The 19,049-nt window shown below is 38.2% G+C and overlaps 1 protein-coding gene across 14 annotated transcripts in view; it reads left to right on the top strand.

Moving 5' to 3' along the window:
- atp2b2 (ATPase plasma membrane Ca2+ transporting 2) overlaps window positions 1–19,049 on the top strand; it is a 352,745-nt gene that overhangs the window by 70,588 nt on the left and 263,108 nt on the right. For all 14 annotated transcript variants that reach the window (XR_010002645.1, XR_010002644.1, XM_062970002.1 and 11 more), the window contains exon 2: window positions 15,731–16,214. Coding sequence is in view for 12 of the 14 variants with exons in the window: in XM_062970002.1 (XP_062826072.1) it covers window positions 16,016–16,214 (199 nt within the window). In the remaining 2 variants the exon portion in view is untranslated. The remainder of the gene's footprint in view (window positions 1–15,730; window positions 16,215–19,049) is intronic.

Raw genomic sequence — 19,049 nt, 5'->3', positions numbered from 1 at the left:
GCACAGAAAAAAAGATTTTTCTGCTCAGGAATTGAAATGTGTACATTGAAATGTTGATTTCCATTCAGGAAAAAAAAGCTGTCTTCAATGTTGAAAATGCTTATTTTTCTGTGCAAAACAACCACATACAAATTTTGTGCAGAATAAGTTTCAAATTACAAATAGCCTTCCAAATCAACATGCTTTTTGAAGAACCTTTGAGTACATCTACAGTGTAGAATTAATGCAGTTTGATACTCTATTAACTGCCATGACTCAGTGCTGTGGATTGATCGGAGTTGTACTGTTTCAAGATCTCTAGTCTGTTGTGCCAAAGTGTGTTGGAGCCTCACCAAACTATAATTTCCATGATTACATAGGATTGAGCCATGGTAGTGAAAGTGGTGTCAATCTGCCTTAATTCTACAGTGTGGATACTCCCTTTTATTGCATTGAAAAGAAATCATTGTTATCTTCAAGAGAAAAGTCAGCAAAGAATTACAATACTATGTAATGATTTTATGTGTTTCATGTGTCAATAACAACTTAAAATTATGAGGCCTGAAACTTTCATATAACTCAATATACAGTATGTTTAATAGGAAATAAAGCATATTTCTCATTGAGGTTTACCTCTGAGCAGACATGCTTTACTTTTTCTGGCAATGCTCTTTAAGTTTCACAATTGTACTATTTGTCAGCATGGAAATGCTAGAATATCTTTGAACACCTGCCTTTCTTGCTCAAGTTAAAAAAAAACCAGAAGATTTGAAAGGGGGAAAATGGACTGACACTCTAAATAATTAAACAAACATGTCTGTAAGCACATTTAATATATATGATGATTACATAATATAATAACACTTTTCTGTCATGTTAAAAATAAGTATTTTGGGACAAAATCTGACCAAAGTTAACTGTTTTTTGGTGTTATTAAAGTATTACATTCATATATTTCTGGAACTTCAGAGTATTTAACTTTGACTGTTGGTGTTGCCATGGTTTTACATGTAATTTGAGTTCCATAATTAACTAGCAGCTTATTACATCTGTATTTGTCATACTTTCTTATGAATATTTAGGCTTTGTTTTTGACTTTATATGGCTAGCTCTTGTTATGAATGCTATATCAGTATGTAGTTTGCCAAACAGGTTTTCCTTCATGATTTACTTTTTGGACTCCAATCAGAGAAAAGCAAATTCTTGAATCTGTGTCTAAATCCTGTGTATCTAGATTATATTTGATGAGGATTCTGATTCTCATTGCTCACTAGAAATGCATACTTGAGCACAAGGCAGTGAGTGGTTCTGTTATTGTAACATTGATGATTTGTTATTTTTGAGCATGGTATTGAGTGTTATGCAGTGACAGCACATTTCATAATAATCTAGCTATTATTAGCACTACCAGTAAAGTGTTTGCTCATCATGCAAATCGTTGGCTGTAGTTGCCAAGTATCTCTTACAGAAGGGAATGAACCAGTTTAATGGAACGCTGATTCCCACACAGATACACACCAACAATGAATGCTTGAGTCTAGTCATCCTGCTTGCTGGAGTTATTGCTTTATCCTATATCAAACAAGGGAAAGATCCAGTCATGTGCAAAGTACAGCTGTGAAAGAACACGTACAGTAAACATTTTCCTAGATACAATTTTTCTGTTTCAAAAGGAATGCTTAACCCTACAGTTTTTGGTACCGGGGCATTGGGCGGTGATGAAATTTTACCAACATTATTAGTATGTGAGTCTTTTGGGCTGTATGGCCATGTTCCAGAAGTTTTTTCTCCTGACGTTTCACCCACATCTGTGGCAGGCATCCTCAGAGGTTGTGAGGTGTGTTGGAAACTAGGCAAGGGAGGTTTACATATCTGTGTAAGGTCCAGGCAGGTGTGGATGTTGTAATTAATCACCTTGATTAGCATTTGATGGTCCTGTGGCCTCAATTATTGTCATTACGTACTGGATTAGTTCACAAAATTCAAAATTAGAAGGACCATTTTATTCTTTGCAACAGAGATTTGGCATTACATAAAGAGAATATACATATGCATAGAGTTAGAATAATAGACTCAAAGAATTGAAAGAGATCTCGTAGGTCATCCAGTCCAACCCCCTGCCAAGAAGCAGGAAAATCGCATTCAAAGCACCCCCGACAGATGACCATCCAGCCTCTGCTTAAAAACCTCCAAAGAAGGAGCCTCCACCATCCTGTTGAAGGTGGATGGGGTTGAAGGTCCCATTGGCCTTCTCTCAGTTAAAAAAAAACTAGCCAAAATGGTTAAGAGTTTAAGGATAGAATGAAGAGATTCTAGAACCTAGATAATTCACCGTCTTCTCATTATTTCCCATAGCCATAGCTTACTGGGCCATGAAGAAATAGCAGACATGTTTTTCCATGCAGGTACACCTTCCCCAAGCATTTCCAAGAATGTGTTTTGCAATACATATTCTGTCCTCAAATACTCAGTGTGTTAAAAATAGTATGGTACAAAGTCTACCCTTATTCATTGGCTGGCATTCTGAAATAGACAAGCAGAAAAAAAAACCCTGACGGTGGCATTGTTCTGTAAATGATTGTATAGTGGCTGGCAAAAGACATTATGTGACATTGAATTGTGCAAGTGATTGTGCAAGCAGACACCTTGAAACTTTATGGAAGACCTTGCTCAGGAGACTGTACAATTCATATAAATAGAAATACATTTGGATTTCAATCCTCTTGCATTAAATTAGGGAAAGATGTTCTGCGTAGTGAGGAAGACATCTGGTTGTGGAGAGGCATCTGTGGTACTTATTCATTATTGGTTGGTGTCCTTATTTTATGTAAAACAGTGGTTCTCAACCTGTGGGTTCCCAGATGCTTTGGCCTTCAACTCCCAGAAATCCTTACAGCTGGTAAACTGACTGGGATTTCTGGGAGTTGTAGGCCAAAACATTTGGGGACCCACAGGTTGAGAACCACTGATGTAAAAGGTGTTATATATATTAAATACATTTGTTATGTTGTTATGGGCCTTTGGGTCACTCTGATTTACGCTGACCCTGTCATGAGGTATTCTTGGCAAGATTTCTTCAGAGGAGGTTTGCTATTGCTTTTCCCTGCAGCTGAGAGTAATGACATGTCCAAGATCATCCAGTGAGTTTCCATGAATCCTCGTCTCCCATAGTCCTAGACCAACATTCAAGTCATTACCATGCTGACTCTTAATTATAATAAAGATTACTAATGTGTTAGAAGGTATAATCCAATTAATAGTTAATACAACACTGTTGTGTACCATGACTGCAGTATTATCAGATAATAAAATTATGTTACTTCTGTAAATAAAGCAGGGATGTAGCTATAAGGGAAAGAGAAAATGAGGATATTGCTCCAAAAAGAACAGTATCCTCCAAATTAAATATTTTTTCCATCTCCAAATTTGCAGTCTTGCAGTAACTTAAAACTTCAGTTGAACATTGAAAATCCAGGCCTAAGTGCTGTTAGTCCTGACTACAATAGATCACTAAATCAGGGATTTACCTACATGTTGACACACAGTTTGATACTGAATGCCACAGAATAGGCATTCAAAGAAAAGTAACCAAAAAAAGTTACAAAGGGAATGCAAACTGAGCAAATGTAAAAGATCCCTAGGTGTGGATGATTTTCAATTGTCTTACTTTTTACAATACTAGAAATTTTGAGAGTGAAGGAAAAATGCATTTGGTTGGGCAGAATTATTATGTGGGTAGAATATCCTCATTTTGCCTCCTACCATAACTATATCACACTGGAACTGTACAATGCTCACTCCCATCCATGAGTTTGGTCTCAGTTACTCATGGACAGCTGTGGAATACTGTGTCCAATTCTGGGCACCACAGTTTAAAAGAGATGTTAACAAGCTGGAAGGTGTCCAGAGGAGGGCGACTAAAACGATCAGAGGTCTGGAGACCATGCCCTATGAAATTTGAGAGGAGACATGAAAGCAATGTATAAATATGTAAAAGGATGTCATAAGAAAAAAGGAGGAGACTTGTTTTCTGCTGCCCTGGAAACTAGGATTCAGAGCAATGGGTTCAAATTAAAGGAAAGGAGATTCTACCAGAACACTAGGAAGAACTTCCTAACTGTGAGAGCTGTTCAGCAGTGGAACCCTCTGCCTCAGGGTGTGGTGGAGGCTCCTTCTTTGGATGCTTTTCAGCAGAGGCTGGATGGCCATCTGTCAGGGGTATATTGTGCCCCTGAGAAGGGAAATTCACTCAAACGAGTTATCATGAGGAAAAGGTGTCTCCACTGAAGGTTTATCACCAACCCTTGTTTTCATAAAAAGCCATTTTTTTTCAAAATCCAGTTATCACAGGGACAGAAAGTGAGGTGCAATCTTCTGAAAACGGACATAGACAGCAAAACAAACACCACATGAGTGTTAACCCTTCTCTATGCTATCCTCCCTCCGTCTCTCCCTCCCTCCCTCCGTCTCTCTCTCTCTCTCTCTCTCTCTCTCTCTCTCTCTCTATCTATCTATCTATCTATCTATATATATATATATATATATATATAGTTGACTGGGGTTACACTTTAAAAATGCACCTGTTCTGACTTACATACGAATGCCAAGTAAGAACAGGCCTACAGAACCTGTCTTGTTCGTAACTTGGGGTCTTCCTACATATTTTCTGTGTTAAGCATTTGTAGATGCTGCTTGCTGCTTTATTTGTATGAAAGTGATTTACTAGCTGTGTTGTCCTTTGTAATGTAATAATACACTATTGTAACTTTATTTATTGTATTGTTTTAAATCAGGGCATATATATTTTTAAGTAACAGACATTATGACAAATGATACAGTTAATTAAATTGACTAGAATCAGATCAGTCCACCCTGTTTGGGAGTTCATTCACAACAACTTGTTGGTAGCACTGTTGCAAAGGTAAAGTAAAGGTTCCTCCTGAAATTAAGTCCAGTCATGTCTGACTCTGGGGGTTGGTGCTCATCTCCATTTTTAAGCCGAAGAGCCGGTGTTGTCCGTAGACACCTCCAAGGTCATGTGGCCGGCATGACTGCATGGAGCGCTGTTACTTTCCCACCAGAGCGGTACCTATTGATCTACTCACATTGGCATGTTTTCGAACTGCTAGGTTGGCAGAAGCTTGAGCTAACAGCGGGCACTTACTCATTGTTGCAATGGACACATTTTATAGCTCAAAAACCATTAATCACCCCCTATACCCACTTTTGTCAATACCATCCAGGCCCACCCTCCAGTCTTGATGTCTAATGTCAAGTAGAACAAAATTAATATATCCAGGTGGTTAGCTAAACTTTTCCAGGAGACTTATCTGAATCATGAGATTTGGATAATTGAAATAGATCACACCCAACTTATCTTGATAGTACTCTAGACACCTCTGTTATCTCTTTTAATAAGAACAGCATCAGCTTCTGCATCTTGGTGAGCAACTTGCCTTAGCAGTCCTTGAAGCTTTGTCAAAACCACTTTCAAATCACCAAGTCTGACTGCAGGAAGCTGCCTTCTATCAAAACTAGCTCTGCATATCTAAAACACAGTGAAGGTTTGCTTTGATGTCAACTCTGCCTTCTGGTGGACACAACAATGTACTTTTTGCAATATTTGATCACTCTAAAATATTTTTAAGAAATCCAAAAAGAAAATTATGGTCTCTTATATAAGGGGCACAATTTTAATATGTCATTGTATATGATGGGACTTGAACATCCACAGATTTGGGTTTCCATGGAGATCTTAGAACCAACTCTACCCAATCCAGCAATATCCTTGTCTGCCTCTTTACACCAGGCAAGGTAAGCAGTATCTGCCCTTTTTTGAAATCCCTTACTGAGCATTAATAGCAAAATAGAGAGAAAAGGGAACAGCTGATCACTTCACCAGCATATTTTAAAAATCCTTCATATAAGTTTGCCCACCAAAAAATATTCCTTAAAGCATTTGGAGAGAAATCTTGAAGTAGTCTCCAGTGGAGCCAAATGTTTTTGTTTACTCATGCAATCCTTATTTGATTGGGCTGTTTCATTTCACATGTGAGTATCTTTAATTCTGAATAAAAAGCCTACTAAAACATGTTCAAGCTGCTCTTTTTTTGTGTGGCATAGGAACCTATTCATATTCTTTCCATAGTATTTTTGCCTCCAAAGTTTCTGTTAAAGAAGGAATGCCCAGGAACACATGTACTTGGTTAGCTGAGGTATACTACGAGTCTAAAATGATTAATGCAAATTGTCACCATCACAAATAGGTGGAATATTTGATAGCTGATGAAGGAAGTATATATGCATCTGTTGGAAATATTCATGGCTATTTTTAGTGGGAGTTCATGCAGAAACACTTCCCTTTGTAGATAGAAAGTTCATCCCAGGGTTCTGAAATGGCATAATGTCTCAATGATTGCATAAAAATCATCTCTATGTGCTCTGGGCAAGCCGACTGGTTCCTCTTGATTCAAAGATACTCTGGCAATGTTGCCCATATATTGAGACATTGGGAGGGGGACATATTTACTCTTCATTTTAAAATTCTACCAGCTCAGCCCCTCCCTTTCAATCGCATGCAAATTAGCATGTTGGCAGCTTTCAAGGCTTGGCAGCTGAGTGCCTTACAAACCCTTGCCAATGCAGAGTAAGACACTCATAGATTTACTCAGCCATCTGGATGGATCTGTATTTTAATGATTATTTGGTAATTTATATACATTCTGAGCTCTTTGGAATTTTTATGGAGTATTATTTTTCTAATCAGTATTTGGAAAACCATTACCTTGAAGAAGTCCCAGGAAATTGCTTTCAATTTCTGATTAATAGAATTTAAAAGACTGGCTCTGATTTATGCCTCTTTATTTCAGCAGTGTGGCGTTTGGAATAGTAAAAGGCTGTTGGCCATCAACGATTGTTGCTTCTGCATCATCTCTAGTTTGCTTCCCTTTTTAGCCAAACTGTCTGGCCATTCTAAATCCATGTCTGTGCACTAGGAAATCTTTTCTACACTTTGAAATGGACAGTTGGTTATATTAATCTCAGTGCTTCTATTGAAACAATATACTGGATTCTGCTTGATGATAAGGGTAGACAGAAAGAGAAAATCATTCTCTCTTAGTTTGCTTTTAAATTAAAGACCAGGTCAGCTGGAAAAAGAGATAAACAGAAGCAGCCACTGTAATCATTATGGCATGTTTTTTACCATGATGAAAATAAAGGGAGAGAAAACTTAAAGTGGTTTTTTAACTAAACTGTATTTAACATGAAAAATATGTACACTTTGGAAGGAAGATAAATCACAGTAGAAAACATATTTATATGTATAGGAATTTTTTTTGAAAATGAATGTAGAATATTTTGTACATTTTGAAATAAGTACAGTTATGAAATGCATCCACTCTTCCTCAGGGAATAACAGATTAGTTTCCCATATTATTCCAATGGTTTCTGATGTCTCACTCTTTTGTCCACGTGGCCAGCCAATGTGCTTACAAGGTTACAATATTGGCTGGTTATAGGATGGTTAGAATCTGGTATCACCATTGAAAGTCTGGTCCTGCTTCTTTACACAATGCATTATTTGGCCAATATGCATTATAATATACATTTAGAACATTATAAATGCACAACATTTCAGTGCACATAATTGAATCCAGCAGCTGTACAACTGAGCACAACATTGTGCCTCAATCAGACAATGATCCTGATCCACCTAGCCGAATATGGCAGCAATGATGTAATATTTTTAAAAAGCAATAAGATAGTTTAACAGTTTTCTTCCATTTCTCTATAAAACAGAATAAAAATACAAAATGACCTTAATGGATGGGAGAGCTGGGCCAAAATTAACAAAATGAATGTCAATTGACAGAAGTGTAAGGTAACTTAGACAAAATAATGAAATACACGAATATAGGTTAAGTGATGCCTGGCATGACAGCAGTACATGTGAATAGGACCTAGAAGTAGAGTGCGAGCTGAACATGTGGCAGCTAAACAAGCCAGTATGATTCTAGGCTGCATTTATAGGAGCATAGTGTTGAGGTCAAGGAAAGTAATAGAACTCCAGGCATACTTGGTTTCTGGTGCTCTAGAAACTGGGGCATAGAGCAATACATTCAAACTGCAGGAAAAGAGATTCTACCTAAACAGTAGGAAGAATGTCCCGATGTCAGCGCTGTTTGACAATGGAATATGCTGCCATAGATTCTGGTTGAGTCTCCTTTTCTGGAAATATTTAAACAGAGGCTGGATAGCCATCTATTGGGAGTGCTTTGACTGTGAATTTCTGCATAGCAAGGGATTGAACTGAATTGCATAGGTCTCTTGCAATTCTATGTTTATGTTTATAGCAGTAGCTACAAACTGGCCCTGAAATCCGCAACATGAGAAATGTGAAAGGTTCAGAGTTTTGTTTTCCAAGGAAAAGAACCTCAGTGGAAGTTCAGAGGAAGGTTTTGTAGAATTCCTTGGGCTAACTCCAGTGCTAGGGCTAGCAAGATGGTACAGCAGGGTGTGTATGGCTAACCAGCCATTCATTTCAATGCATCTGCTCAAAGTAGGATTAATATTGGATTTAGTTCATTCCTAAAAGGATTCAGTTTATTGTTATTTTAATGCACCCTTCACCCATTGTTCATTTCAAAATGTAGGCCCTTTGATAACTAAAGCTGTAAAGTTTGTAATGACATATTTTGAAAATCTAAACCATTTTTTCTATTCCCTGTAATATTATTATTTGAATCACATAACAAACACACAGATCTGCTCTGATCCCACTTGCTTATATCAAATACATGAATACTGAGATTTCAGCATTAACATAGATTTGCAGGACTACTTATTTTTCTATTTATTGACAACCCTTTGTGTTATAAAATGAATCATCTTCCTTCTAAGTGCTGCTTTCTGGTAGCTGTGACAGAATAATTTAAAGCAAAAACATAGACTGGGAAGAAATTATTATTTGCTGTACTAAAACAGTACTTTCAGACTTAGGTTGAGATCAGAGGTAATTTTCTTGATGCTGTGACAATAAACAACAACAGATTCCTTTGCCAAACTGCTCACTTCTAAATTAGGTACAGAAATAATATAAGAAGCAGGAATCCCTGTTTTTCTCCCCTAACAATGCGAATCAGGGGAATTTTGCTAGTGATACTTCAGTGCTATACATGCTCACATATTTATAAGCAGTTGGAGCTAGGAATTGCAGTGCTGTGTGAAGGCAGTGCTGACTAATCCTTATGTCAGAGCTAGAAATTACATAAGAGCTCTGATTTCTTTCTTTCTTTCTTTCTTTCTTTCTTTCTTTCTTTCTTTCAGGCTACACTTGTGCTTGAGGCTGGAGGCAATTTATAAACATTTTTTTAAATGGAAAGAGAAAAGTTATAATGAGCTTTATTCTAGGAGCTGCTTCAATTCATGTAGTGGTTGTCAACTTTTACTCCTCTAGTTGCTTTGAACTTCATTTCCCAGAAACACTAGCATAGCATATTTCCAGGTATTATAGAAATAAAGTCCCAAACATCTGGCAAACCAATGGCCGAGATCCCTGGTCTAGAAGCATTCTAACACGTCCCCATATCAATTAGCCTCATAGGTAAGACCAGCCCCACCCCCGTTTTGGACAGTGGATAGGAACATGTGATGAATTATATGCCCAGGGAGTTTCCAAGTACTCTAATCCCAAAAATTCAAGTATATAAAGCTAAGGTTACACCTATGCTTTTATATGCAGCAGAAGTATGGGGTTAAGTTCAATCTCAATAATAGAACAAGCACAATCTCAGCACTTGAGAAGCATACTGGGAGTAGATAAAAGGACTTCAGCTGCTGCAGTGAGAGCTGAACTGGAAATTTACATAATTCATGCACAGACTTAGAGCATACAATTACTGGTGTAAAATCAATGTAATGGAGCCCGATAGACTCCCAAAATTGTACTTATTAGAAACAGATAAAATTACAACTACAGGCCTCTTGGATTACACAACTGACAAATTATATAAGAAGTTGCGGTCTTCCTGTCTTAAATGACCAAGTAAAAAAGAGTGCTATATAAAGAGTTTTCGACACACAAAAAGATATAGCTACCCTCAGTAAGGTTGCCAACCTAAAATGGCTGAGTCAATATAAACTACAGTAGAGTCTCACTTATCCAACACTCACTCATCCAACGTTCTGGATTATCCAACGCATTTTTGTAGTCAATGTTTTCAATACATTGTGATATTTTGGTGCTAAATTAGTAAATACAGTAATTACTACATAGCATTACTGCGTATTGAACTACTTTTTCTTTCAAATTTGTTGTATAACACAATATTGTGGTGCTTAATTTGTAAAATCATAACCTAATTTGATGTTTAATAGGCTTTTCCTTAAGCCCTCCTTTTTATCCAACATATTCGCTCATCCATCGTTCTGCCGGCCCGTTTATGTTGGATAAGTGAGACTCTACTGTATCTAAAATTGCAAATGACAAAATATTTTAGGGAGGTATTCACTCGAGCTAGATTTGATCAGCTTGATATAATGGTCAGATATGGGAGTTTTAACAGCATTCCTTATAATGAATGGATTTGTATCTGCGGACCACCTGAAATTGAGGATATATACCATTTGATTGTAAATTGTATCAGAAGGTGAGGGACTTCTACCTTGGCCCATATGTTAAACAAACAATGTATTGGAAATCTCACATCAGAATAACGTATTTTATGTGTGGCCAAGACCCAAAAATAACATATATAACATCTCTGTATTTAAGCAAAACATTACGTTTGAGAACCACATATGTGGGTCTGATTGGGGGTAAATTGTAGGGGTGATAAGGAAATATGATGTATATATTCAGTTTTATCATATTTGTTTACTGCATTGTTATAAGTGTCTTATTTTAACTTAATACATAGAGTGTAATGAAGTCCTATCAAGCATAGTTGTTTGGTTTGGTATTGTGATATGGTCAAAGGGCTAATCTATATAATTTATTACTATTATTACTGCCCAAGGAGTTCTGGATACTGTTTTTACCTATCCAATACCATTCTCTGAGGGACACTCAAAGTGTGATGCTGGGTGGGTAGCAACATTGGAGAACTCTCCATCAGCAGATCCCCTGCTGTAACATATAGTATGTGAAAGAAAGATAGTTGATGTCTTACCTGGAACAAATATCTATCCAGGCCTTGCTCTGTGGGGCCCTCCAAGTGAAGTCCTTGGTGGATGGCAGTCCACAGAAACACACTGTCCACATTTCGGTTATTGCGAATGCTGCAGTAGAATAACTGCTTACTGTGGTGCCCTGATGATGCGGCCTGTCCAGTCTGGGGATCCATTACTTCACAGAGCAAGTTATTAGGAAGGTGGGCAAGTAAATGGAAGGGTCTTTAGAAATCCCATAGGCCCCAAAGTGTTGTTCTGTGTGTCTCTTTTTCCTCCAGAGAAAGGGTTTTGAATAATGAGGCTCTGAACTCAGCCTGTGCTGTATTAGTAGCATTTCATTGGGCAAAACGAAAAACTGTTTGTTTCAACCAGATAAACAAAAAACTATGCCTGAAGCAGAGTATTCACAACCTCACAGAATAATTTATTTGCTCTTTCAGCTCTGGCTTGTAAGTGTTTCAGATGCTACCATAGAAATCCAAAGAAGAACTTAATTAGTCAAATGAAACTTTCCCACATCAGCTATGGCAGCACAATAGCACTTCAGAAATGTGTACAGTTATTGTTGTTGTTGTTGTTGTTGTTGTTGTTGTTGTTGTTGTTATTATTATTATTATATCTCTTCCCCAACTTAACTGTTCCCATTGTGAAGCCTTGCTGTCTCTGGGTGGCTTCTTTTAGCCTCCCCCCCCCCCCCTCTTTATGAAGCAGTTACCCTAATCGCTGAGCAAGAACCTGAGAGTAGTGTTCATTTCAGTCACAGCAAACTGCTAGCCGCCTTGGCAGCATTCCTGGACTTTTCATAAAAGAGATTTCGGGATTGAATGAAAATTGCATATCTTGTTCCATGGATTTATAAGGTGGCATTATCAGTGGATAATGCTAGTCATGCTCTGCGCTTTCTGCATTTTACAGTCTGCCTTCCCAAAGCACAAGAGATGTTATTTCCCTGGAGGTTATGCTATTAAGTGAATCCTGGTCATGGCATAAGCATAATAAGAGGTATGTCATTCTGCAAGTAGAGGATCCATCTTTTTTGTTGGTTAATATTTAATTGAAGGTCAAATGAAATATTAAACAGGCAAATTATTTAATTGTATGTGAGAAAATAGCATCATTGCCTAATGTTGGCTGACAAAATGACATTGCAGTATTTACAAGAGCTGTAACAAATATTATACAGAGTGATGGACATGTGAACCAAAGGAAATCTTTTTAAGTACAACATGTATGTCACTTTATTGTAGAGAAAGATTCTGTGAGAAACACTGGTGGATGTATATCCTTTATATGACATGCCAACAATGATGTCCTCCATGTCTACCGAAGATTACTCCAAGATTCCCCAAAGTAGTTGTGCTCCATTTTGTACAGATGCCACTGATACCACTGGCAAGCTTATTGAAAAACAAAACAACCTGATCTGATATAAAGCAGCTACTAGGGTTGCTTAGATGCTACCATATAAGATGATGCTTCCTGTCGTAGCTGACGTGAAGTACTAATGAAGGCTCTAAGGTTGCAACTCCATTCTGTAGTAATATGAAACATGTGCCTCTGTCAGGTCTAATATTTTCCTGAAACTAGAGGCAGCCTTGTGAAAAATAGGCAATGCATCAGAGCTCATGAAAGCACAAAAAGTATTTTGGTCTTAGTCTCATGAAGCTGAACACAAAGTCTCATGAAGCTTCGACAAAGTCCCCCACGACCTTCTGGCAAACAAACTAGTAAAATGTGGGCTAGACAAAACTACGGTTAGGTGGATCTGTAATTGGCTAAGCGAACGAACCCAAAGGGTGCTCACCAATGCATCGTCTTCATCATGGAAAGAAGTGACAAGTGGAGTGCCGCAGGACTCTGTCCTGGGCCCGGTTCTGTTCAACATTTTTATTAACGACTTAGACGAAGGGTTAGAAGGCACGATCATCAAGTTTGCAGACGACACAAAACTGGGAGGGATAGCTAACACAACAGAAGACAGGAGCAGAATTCAAAATGATCTTGACAGACTAGAGAGATGGGCCAAAACTAACAAAATGAAGTTCAACAGGGACAAATGCAAGATACTTCACTTCGGCAGAAAAAATGGAAATCAAAGATACAGAATGGGGGACGCCTGGCTTGACAGCAGTGTGTGCGAAAAAGACCTTGGAGTCCTCGTGGACAACAAGTTAAACATGAGCCAACAATGTGATGCGGCTGCTAAAAAAGCCAATGGGATTCTGGCCTGCATCAATAGGGGAATAGCGTCTAGATCCAGGGAAGTTATGCTCCCCCTCTATTCTGCCTTGGTCAGACCACACCTGGAATACTGTGTCCAATTTTGGGCACCACAGTTGAAGGGAGATGTTGACAAGCTGGAAAGCGTCCAGAGGAGGGCGACTAAAATGATTAAGGGTCTGGAGAACAAGCCCTATGAGGAGCGGCTTAAAGAGCTGGGCATGTTTAGCCTGCAGAAGAGAAGGCTGAGAGGAGACATGATAGCCATGTACAAATATGTGAAGGGAAGTCATAGGGAAGAGGGAGCAAGCTTGTTTTCTGCTGCCCTGCAGACTAGGACACGGAACAATGGCTTCAAACTACAGGAAAGGAGATTCCACCTGAACATCAGGAAGAACTTCCTCACTGTGAGAGCTGTTCGACAGTGGAACTCTCTCCCCGGGGCCGTGGTGGAGGCTCCTTCCTTGGAGGCTTTTAAGCAGAGGCTGGATGGCCATCTGTCGGGGGTGCTTTGAATGCGATTTCCTGCTTCTTAGCAGGGGGTTGGACTAGATGGCCCATGTGGTCTCTTCCAACTCTACTATTCTATGATTCTAACATTTTCTGCTTAGAATTTTCTGCCATTTCATTTAGTAAAAAAAGCCAAAGTGTGTAGAACCTCCAGATGGAGTTCTCTTCTATCCAGGGAACTACTCATTTCATTGCAAAATCAGTTTCGGTGGAGGCCATATTAACCCCCCCCACACACACACACACACATGTTCTTTTCAAGGTTGAAATGATTGTATAAGTCAGCCTCCGATTAATTAGCAGTTCCCAGGTTATGGACAAATGTCAAGAAGAAGGTGAAAATCCTTCCTCATACATTTACAGTCAGATCAGCTGTTCAGTAGAGCTGTCTTGAAATTCCATAAATGCAAGAGCCTTTTATCATCCCATATTCAGTTGAATACCCCATCCCCAACTACCTCTACTTCTGCCATCCCTCAAGTAATGTGAATGTGCGAGCAGAAGTGTGAAAGTAAATATAATTCCCAATTAATACTTGGTTTTGTAGACCAGTAGAGAAAAAAAATGTCATCAATAAATTATATCAAACATTTGATGAAACAGTGGACATCAAATTTATTTTCAATGACTTTCCCTGGAAAAATAATTGTTTGGGGTATGGAAATTCAGTATCCTTTATAAAAATGCTCTTGCGTGTTTCTCACATCCTTGGATGCATTTTATAAAAATGCAGTAATATTTAGCAGAACATGCTTACCAACCATTATCCAGAAGATATATTAACATTTGAAAAGGTCTGTTTTTATGGTTTAAAATGACAAAACTCTTTGCAAAGGTTTATAAGGTTTCAAGCTATGTACTGGCAGAAACCTTCTTTGTGCAAAACAAAACCCTTTCATCTCAGTTAAACTCTTGAGTGGCAAAGTATAATAGATGGCTTCAGCATAACTGTGTAGAGTTCATTAGCACCTTCCTGGGAAAGAACATTTTATAATATGTTAAGTAATTGCTTCTTCCCACTGATCATCTGTGTGCATGTCTGAATATCTCACATTAAAGTCCCATAAAGGTAGTTAGGTTTGCCTGTTTGGCATTTGCAAAGAAATATTCAGCTCTCCTGCTAAGGGTATCAAGTGTGCGGGTGAGTCAGATAACAGGTGGTGCTGAAGGAGAGCAACGTTTCCTATTCATATGACACAGTGGACTTGTTGGTTAGCCTAAAGCACTCAGGTGTTTTCATTTTCATCCTTGTGTTTGTGTTTATCTTTGCAAGCTGTTAAAATGCAAAGTTTAGTTTACTCAAATGCACTCCTGACTGAAATGAAAAAAGGACCTTTTTCAATTTTATTTTTTGCACTCAGAAATGTTTTTCTCTCTCTAATGGACAAAAGCATAATAGTAATAGCCAATTACTTTTTATTACTTCATATAATTTTACAGTGTGTGTGTGTGTGTGTGTGTGTGTGTGTTTTCTTGGCAGATGAAAGATTGATAGAATGGTCTGAACAAGAGCCTCTACCAGAGACACATCTAGGTTGTTGGGCTAATGGTTTACTAATTAATATTCATGAGCCATCTCATTTAGCTGGTGCTCTTGGGACTTGATTAAAGTAAGGACTGCTGCAATTGCTAGTAGAGCTGGAAAGAGCCTTGTGGGTGACACAGGTAACCGGTAGGCAATCTGTGGAGCCAGCTAGGACAATAATCTTGCAACAGCTTCATTGGCGGATATTGTCAAGCCCTCTGCGTTAGGGCTTTGGCATTCAAGCCCCTTGAGAATGGTGTGATGGAATCAGTTTCAGCACATCTCACTTAATCTTCTGATGCATGTTTTGTATTTGTTTCCTAGGATCTGAAGGAAGAGATGACCATGTAGATGTCAACAGACTGGATGCAGCATAATGGGAAACAGTGAATGGGGTGGAACTGGCTTGCAACCTTGAAAACAGCCATCGCGTGGACTATCTATCACTTGGCCAGAGAGACACATCCAACGGTCTTTGCTTTCTCACCTGTTATTACTGGAAGCATACGGTGGATCCCTTCCATTGTTTTGTCCGGGACTTGAATTTCCATCCTTGCAAAATTTCCAGTTGTACATTGCACACAAAACGGAGCAATACTATCAGCAACAATGGGTGACATGACAAATAGCGATTTTTATTCAAAGAACCAAAGAAATGAGGCCAACCATGCAGGAGAATTTGGGTGCACGCTTGAGGAGCTGCGCTCTCTCATGGAACTTCGAGGAACGGAAGCAGTAGTAAAAATTAAAGAGACATATGGGGACACTGAGGGCCTATGCAGACACTTGAAGACGTCGCCAATAGAAGGTAAGGAATGTTCTATTTTTCCCATGGAGCCTGAAATAAAGGTTCTTCTTTCATTATAAGCTAGTGTGTCCATATTAAGGTTTTGACCATGATGGTGGTATGTCCAGTAGAAAGAATACCACAGAACACAGGGAAGAAACCTAAAGACACTGCTTCAGAGAGATACAAAAATAGTCAGCTGTTGATGTTTGTTCAAAGTGGGAGTATAAAAAATGCTGCTCTGAAAAAGTCATCAAACAAGTTAATTTGATTTCTGATTCAGATACAGTTTCGGAAGAATGCATGTGAATAATTCTTGAAAATTTTGGCTTAATTATGTCCTGGGCCATTCTTACAATACTGTTAAGCAGATCCAAATATGCGGTACACTTTGTTCTCTAATAATATCATTTTACATTTATGTCTAACCCCTGTGTGTGCACAGCTGAATCTGCTTTGGATATTTGAAACACAACTATAGTGTGTGTCCTAGTGTCTGGATAGTCACACAGCCAGGTGTTCTCACAAATACCTTTTGGACACTTTATTTGTTATATTCCAATTAATTAATTATGAGCAATACAAGCTTTATTTTAGAGGCAAACATTTAATATGTGTTCTGCCATTTTAGATGTGTCTGAAATGTTTTAATAGACAGCATTTATGGAGAAATTAGCAGAAGATAAAAATTTGTGTCTATTTGCCTTCCAATCCCAAATAGACCATGACTTAGAAGGTGGTCATTCTGCTGATAGCTTTTAAAACTAAAACGCTACTGGATTTCCAGATTGGCTACTGTAGTAATGCTTGATTTTTGAGGGCCAAATGGTCATCTGGCAAATGACATAGCAATTTGGTGAATGGCTTGAACAGTGAAATAAAAATGCAGAATAATCATTGCACAGATGTCCCTGCATAGTTGGCATTATATTTTGCACTGTTACACTGGTGGACATCAGTAGCCTTGGCAAAAATTAGAGAGAGGAAGTCCTGTCCCAATTTTAGCTGAAATTTCTGTCATATAATATGTATAAAATGGCAGTGCAAAACTAGCCTGAGAAAAATGGGAAATAGATCAACACTTTTTGCTTTGTGACCTAGGCTATGCAACCTCATTTGGAGTGGCATAGATTTCTGAAATATCACGTACTTTATTCTGAAAATCAGACCAGCATTGAATTATGAAATAATCAAGATTTGGGCTCAGAATTAAAGAAAGTGCTGTTTTCATAACTGAAACATTTTGAGTTGGATTTGACATCACACTGGGGGGAGAGAGCAGGGAAGCAATCTTTGATGATCCCTAGGCCTTCAAGAAGCCTCTTGACTCATGGAAAATCTGCCGCAGAAAAAGGTGCCAAGTAACAGACGCAGTGCAAAGGGCTGTTTTGAGATGGAGGAATTGACAACTGTTGTATCCCTGCCCCCTTTACTGGATTTTGACCACGTGTAGCATGCCCAATCTGGATCCAAACTGATATTACTGTGTTTAGAGAAATACAATACATATTATTATTGTAGACAGTTATGGTCTCTTGGTTGTAAAGTACCCTATTACTGTTTTACTATTGAACTGTGCAAACTAGTGATTCCATTGGACTCTACTGTCCATCAGGCCTAACCAGTAAGAGGACAAAAATAAGAGATAACAGGAATTACTGTCAAATGTGGAGGATGACACATTTCCCTTCTAGTACAGATGTTGAAGACAGGGAAAAAATAGCTATGCAGTAGCAGAAATAGTGTACACTTTAAGCTGTGGAAATTAGAAATCAGGTATTGTGTCATGAAAAATATTTAGCATGCACATTGAGAGAATTACATTATAGGCCCTATGATATTATCCAGCCATAACAATATCTTCTGAGGTAAGCTGAAACTCCTGGGATAAGTGTGTTGTATAGTTCAAATTCTCAGTTACATAATATTATAGCAGCTGAGAGCACAGCTATAGTGCAGCCTGAGAAGAATTCTGTATTGCATTATTTACAGAAGAGGCAATGAGGAAGAAATATAATCCCGCTTAGCAGGACAGGCTATTCAGTTCCCTACAGTCTGTTATACAAAGTAGTTCAAAAGTAATCTGTACTTAAGGTAAGACTTCCAAATTCCACAAATGCCATGAATTATTGGAGCATTGTGAATTACTGATGGAATTTCGAATTAGCCTCAAATCATAATCATAAAGAATGTATTCCAACATTGTAGATAGCAGAGGTATATGCCCTAAAAAATTTTTTTGGCATTTAATAATTTAGATAGGATACACACATGGAATGAAAATGTTAATTATTTCTAGATAGGGAAGAGGAACCCTTAGAGATAGTTTCACATAATGAATGAAGAAATATTATCTGTGACAACACAATGAATATGCTCAAGTCACAGCAAAAGATTTACTCCTATAAGTGCATAATGAATGATGGTGCAAGCTCAATACTATAGGAAAAATAGGCAAGTAATTGCTGATGGACTGTTGACCCAGGAATAAAATCAGAATCTAGAGAACACAGTGTATGAACAATCTGAAAGCATGTTTTAGCTGTGAATGGAATGGGGAAGATTTTTGGGTAAAGGAGGCAGATTTACCCCAGGCTGTTTTTCATTGTACTAGCTTTTCTAATACCATATATACTCATGTATAAGCCGACCTCATGTATAACTCAAGGGCAGGTTTGGGGGGCAAAATTATGAATTTTGATATGACCTGTGGATAATTCAAGGGTCATTATGTGGAGAAAGGGAAAACACTGATGTCACCTCTGACTGCTGCTGCCAGTTTCCCACCCAGACATTCAAAAGCCCAGAAATGGTTCCTCAATTGAGAAAGGAGAAGAGGTTGGTGTTTCTTTTAGG

This window comes from Anolis carolinensis, chromosome 2, assembly GCF_035594765.1.
Source record: "Anolis carolinensis isolate JA03-04 chromosome 2, rAnoCar3.1.pri, whole genome shotgun sequence".
In the NCBI taxonomy this organism is placed as follows: Eukaryota; Metazoa; Chordata; class Lepidosauria; order Squamata; family Dactyloidae; genus Anolis; species Anolis carolinensis.
Note: the sequence above shows the minus strand (reverse complement) of the source record. Positions and strands in the feature narration are given on the sequence as shown.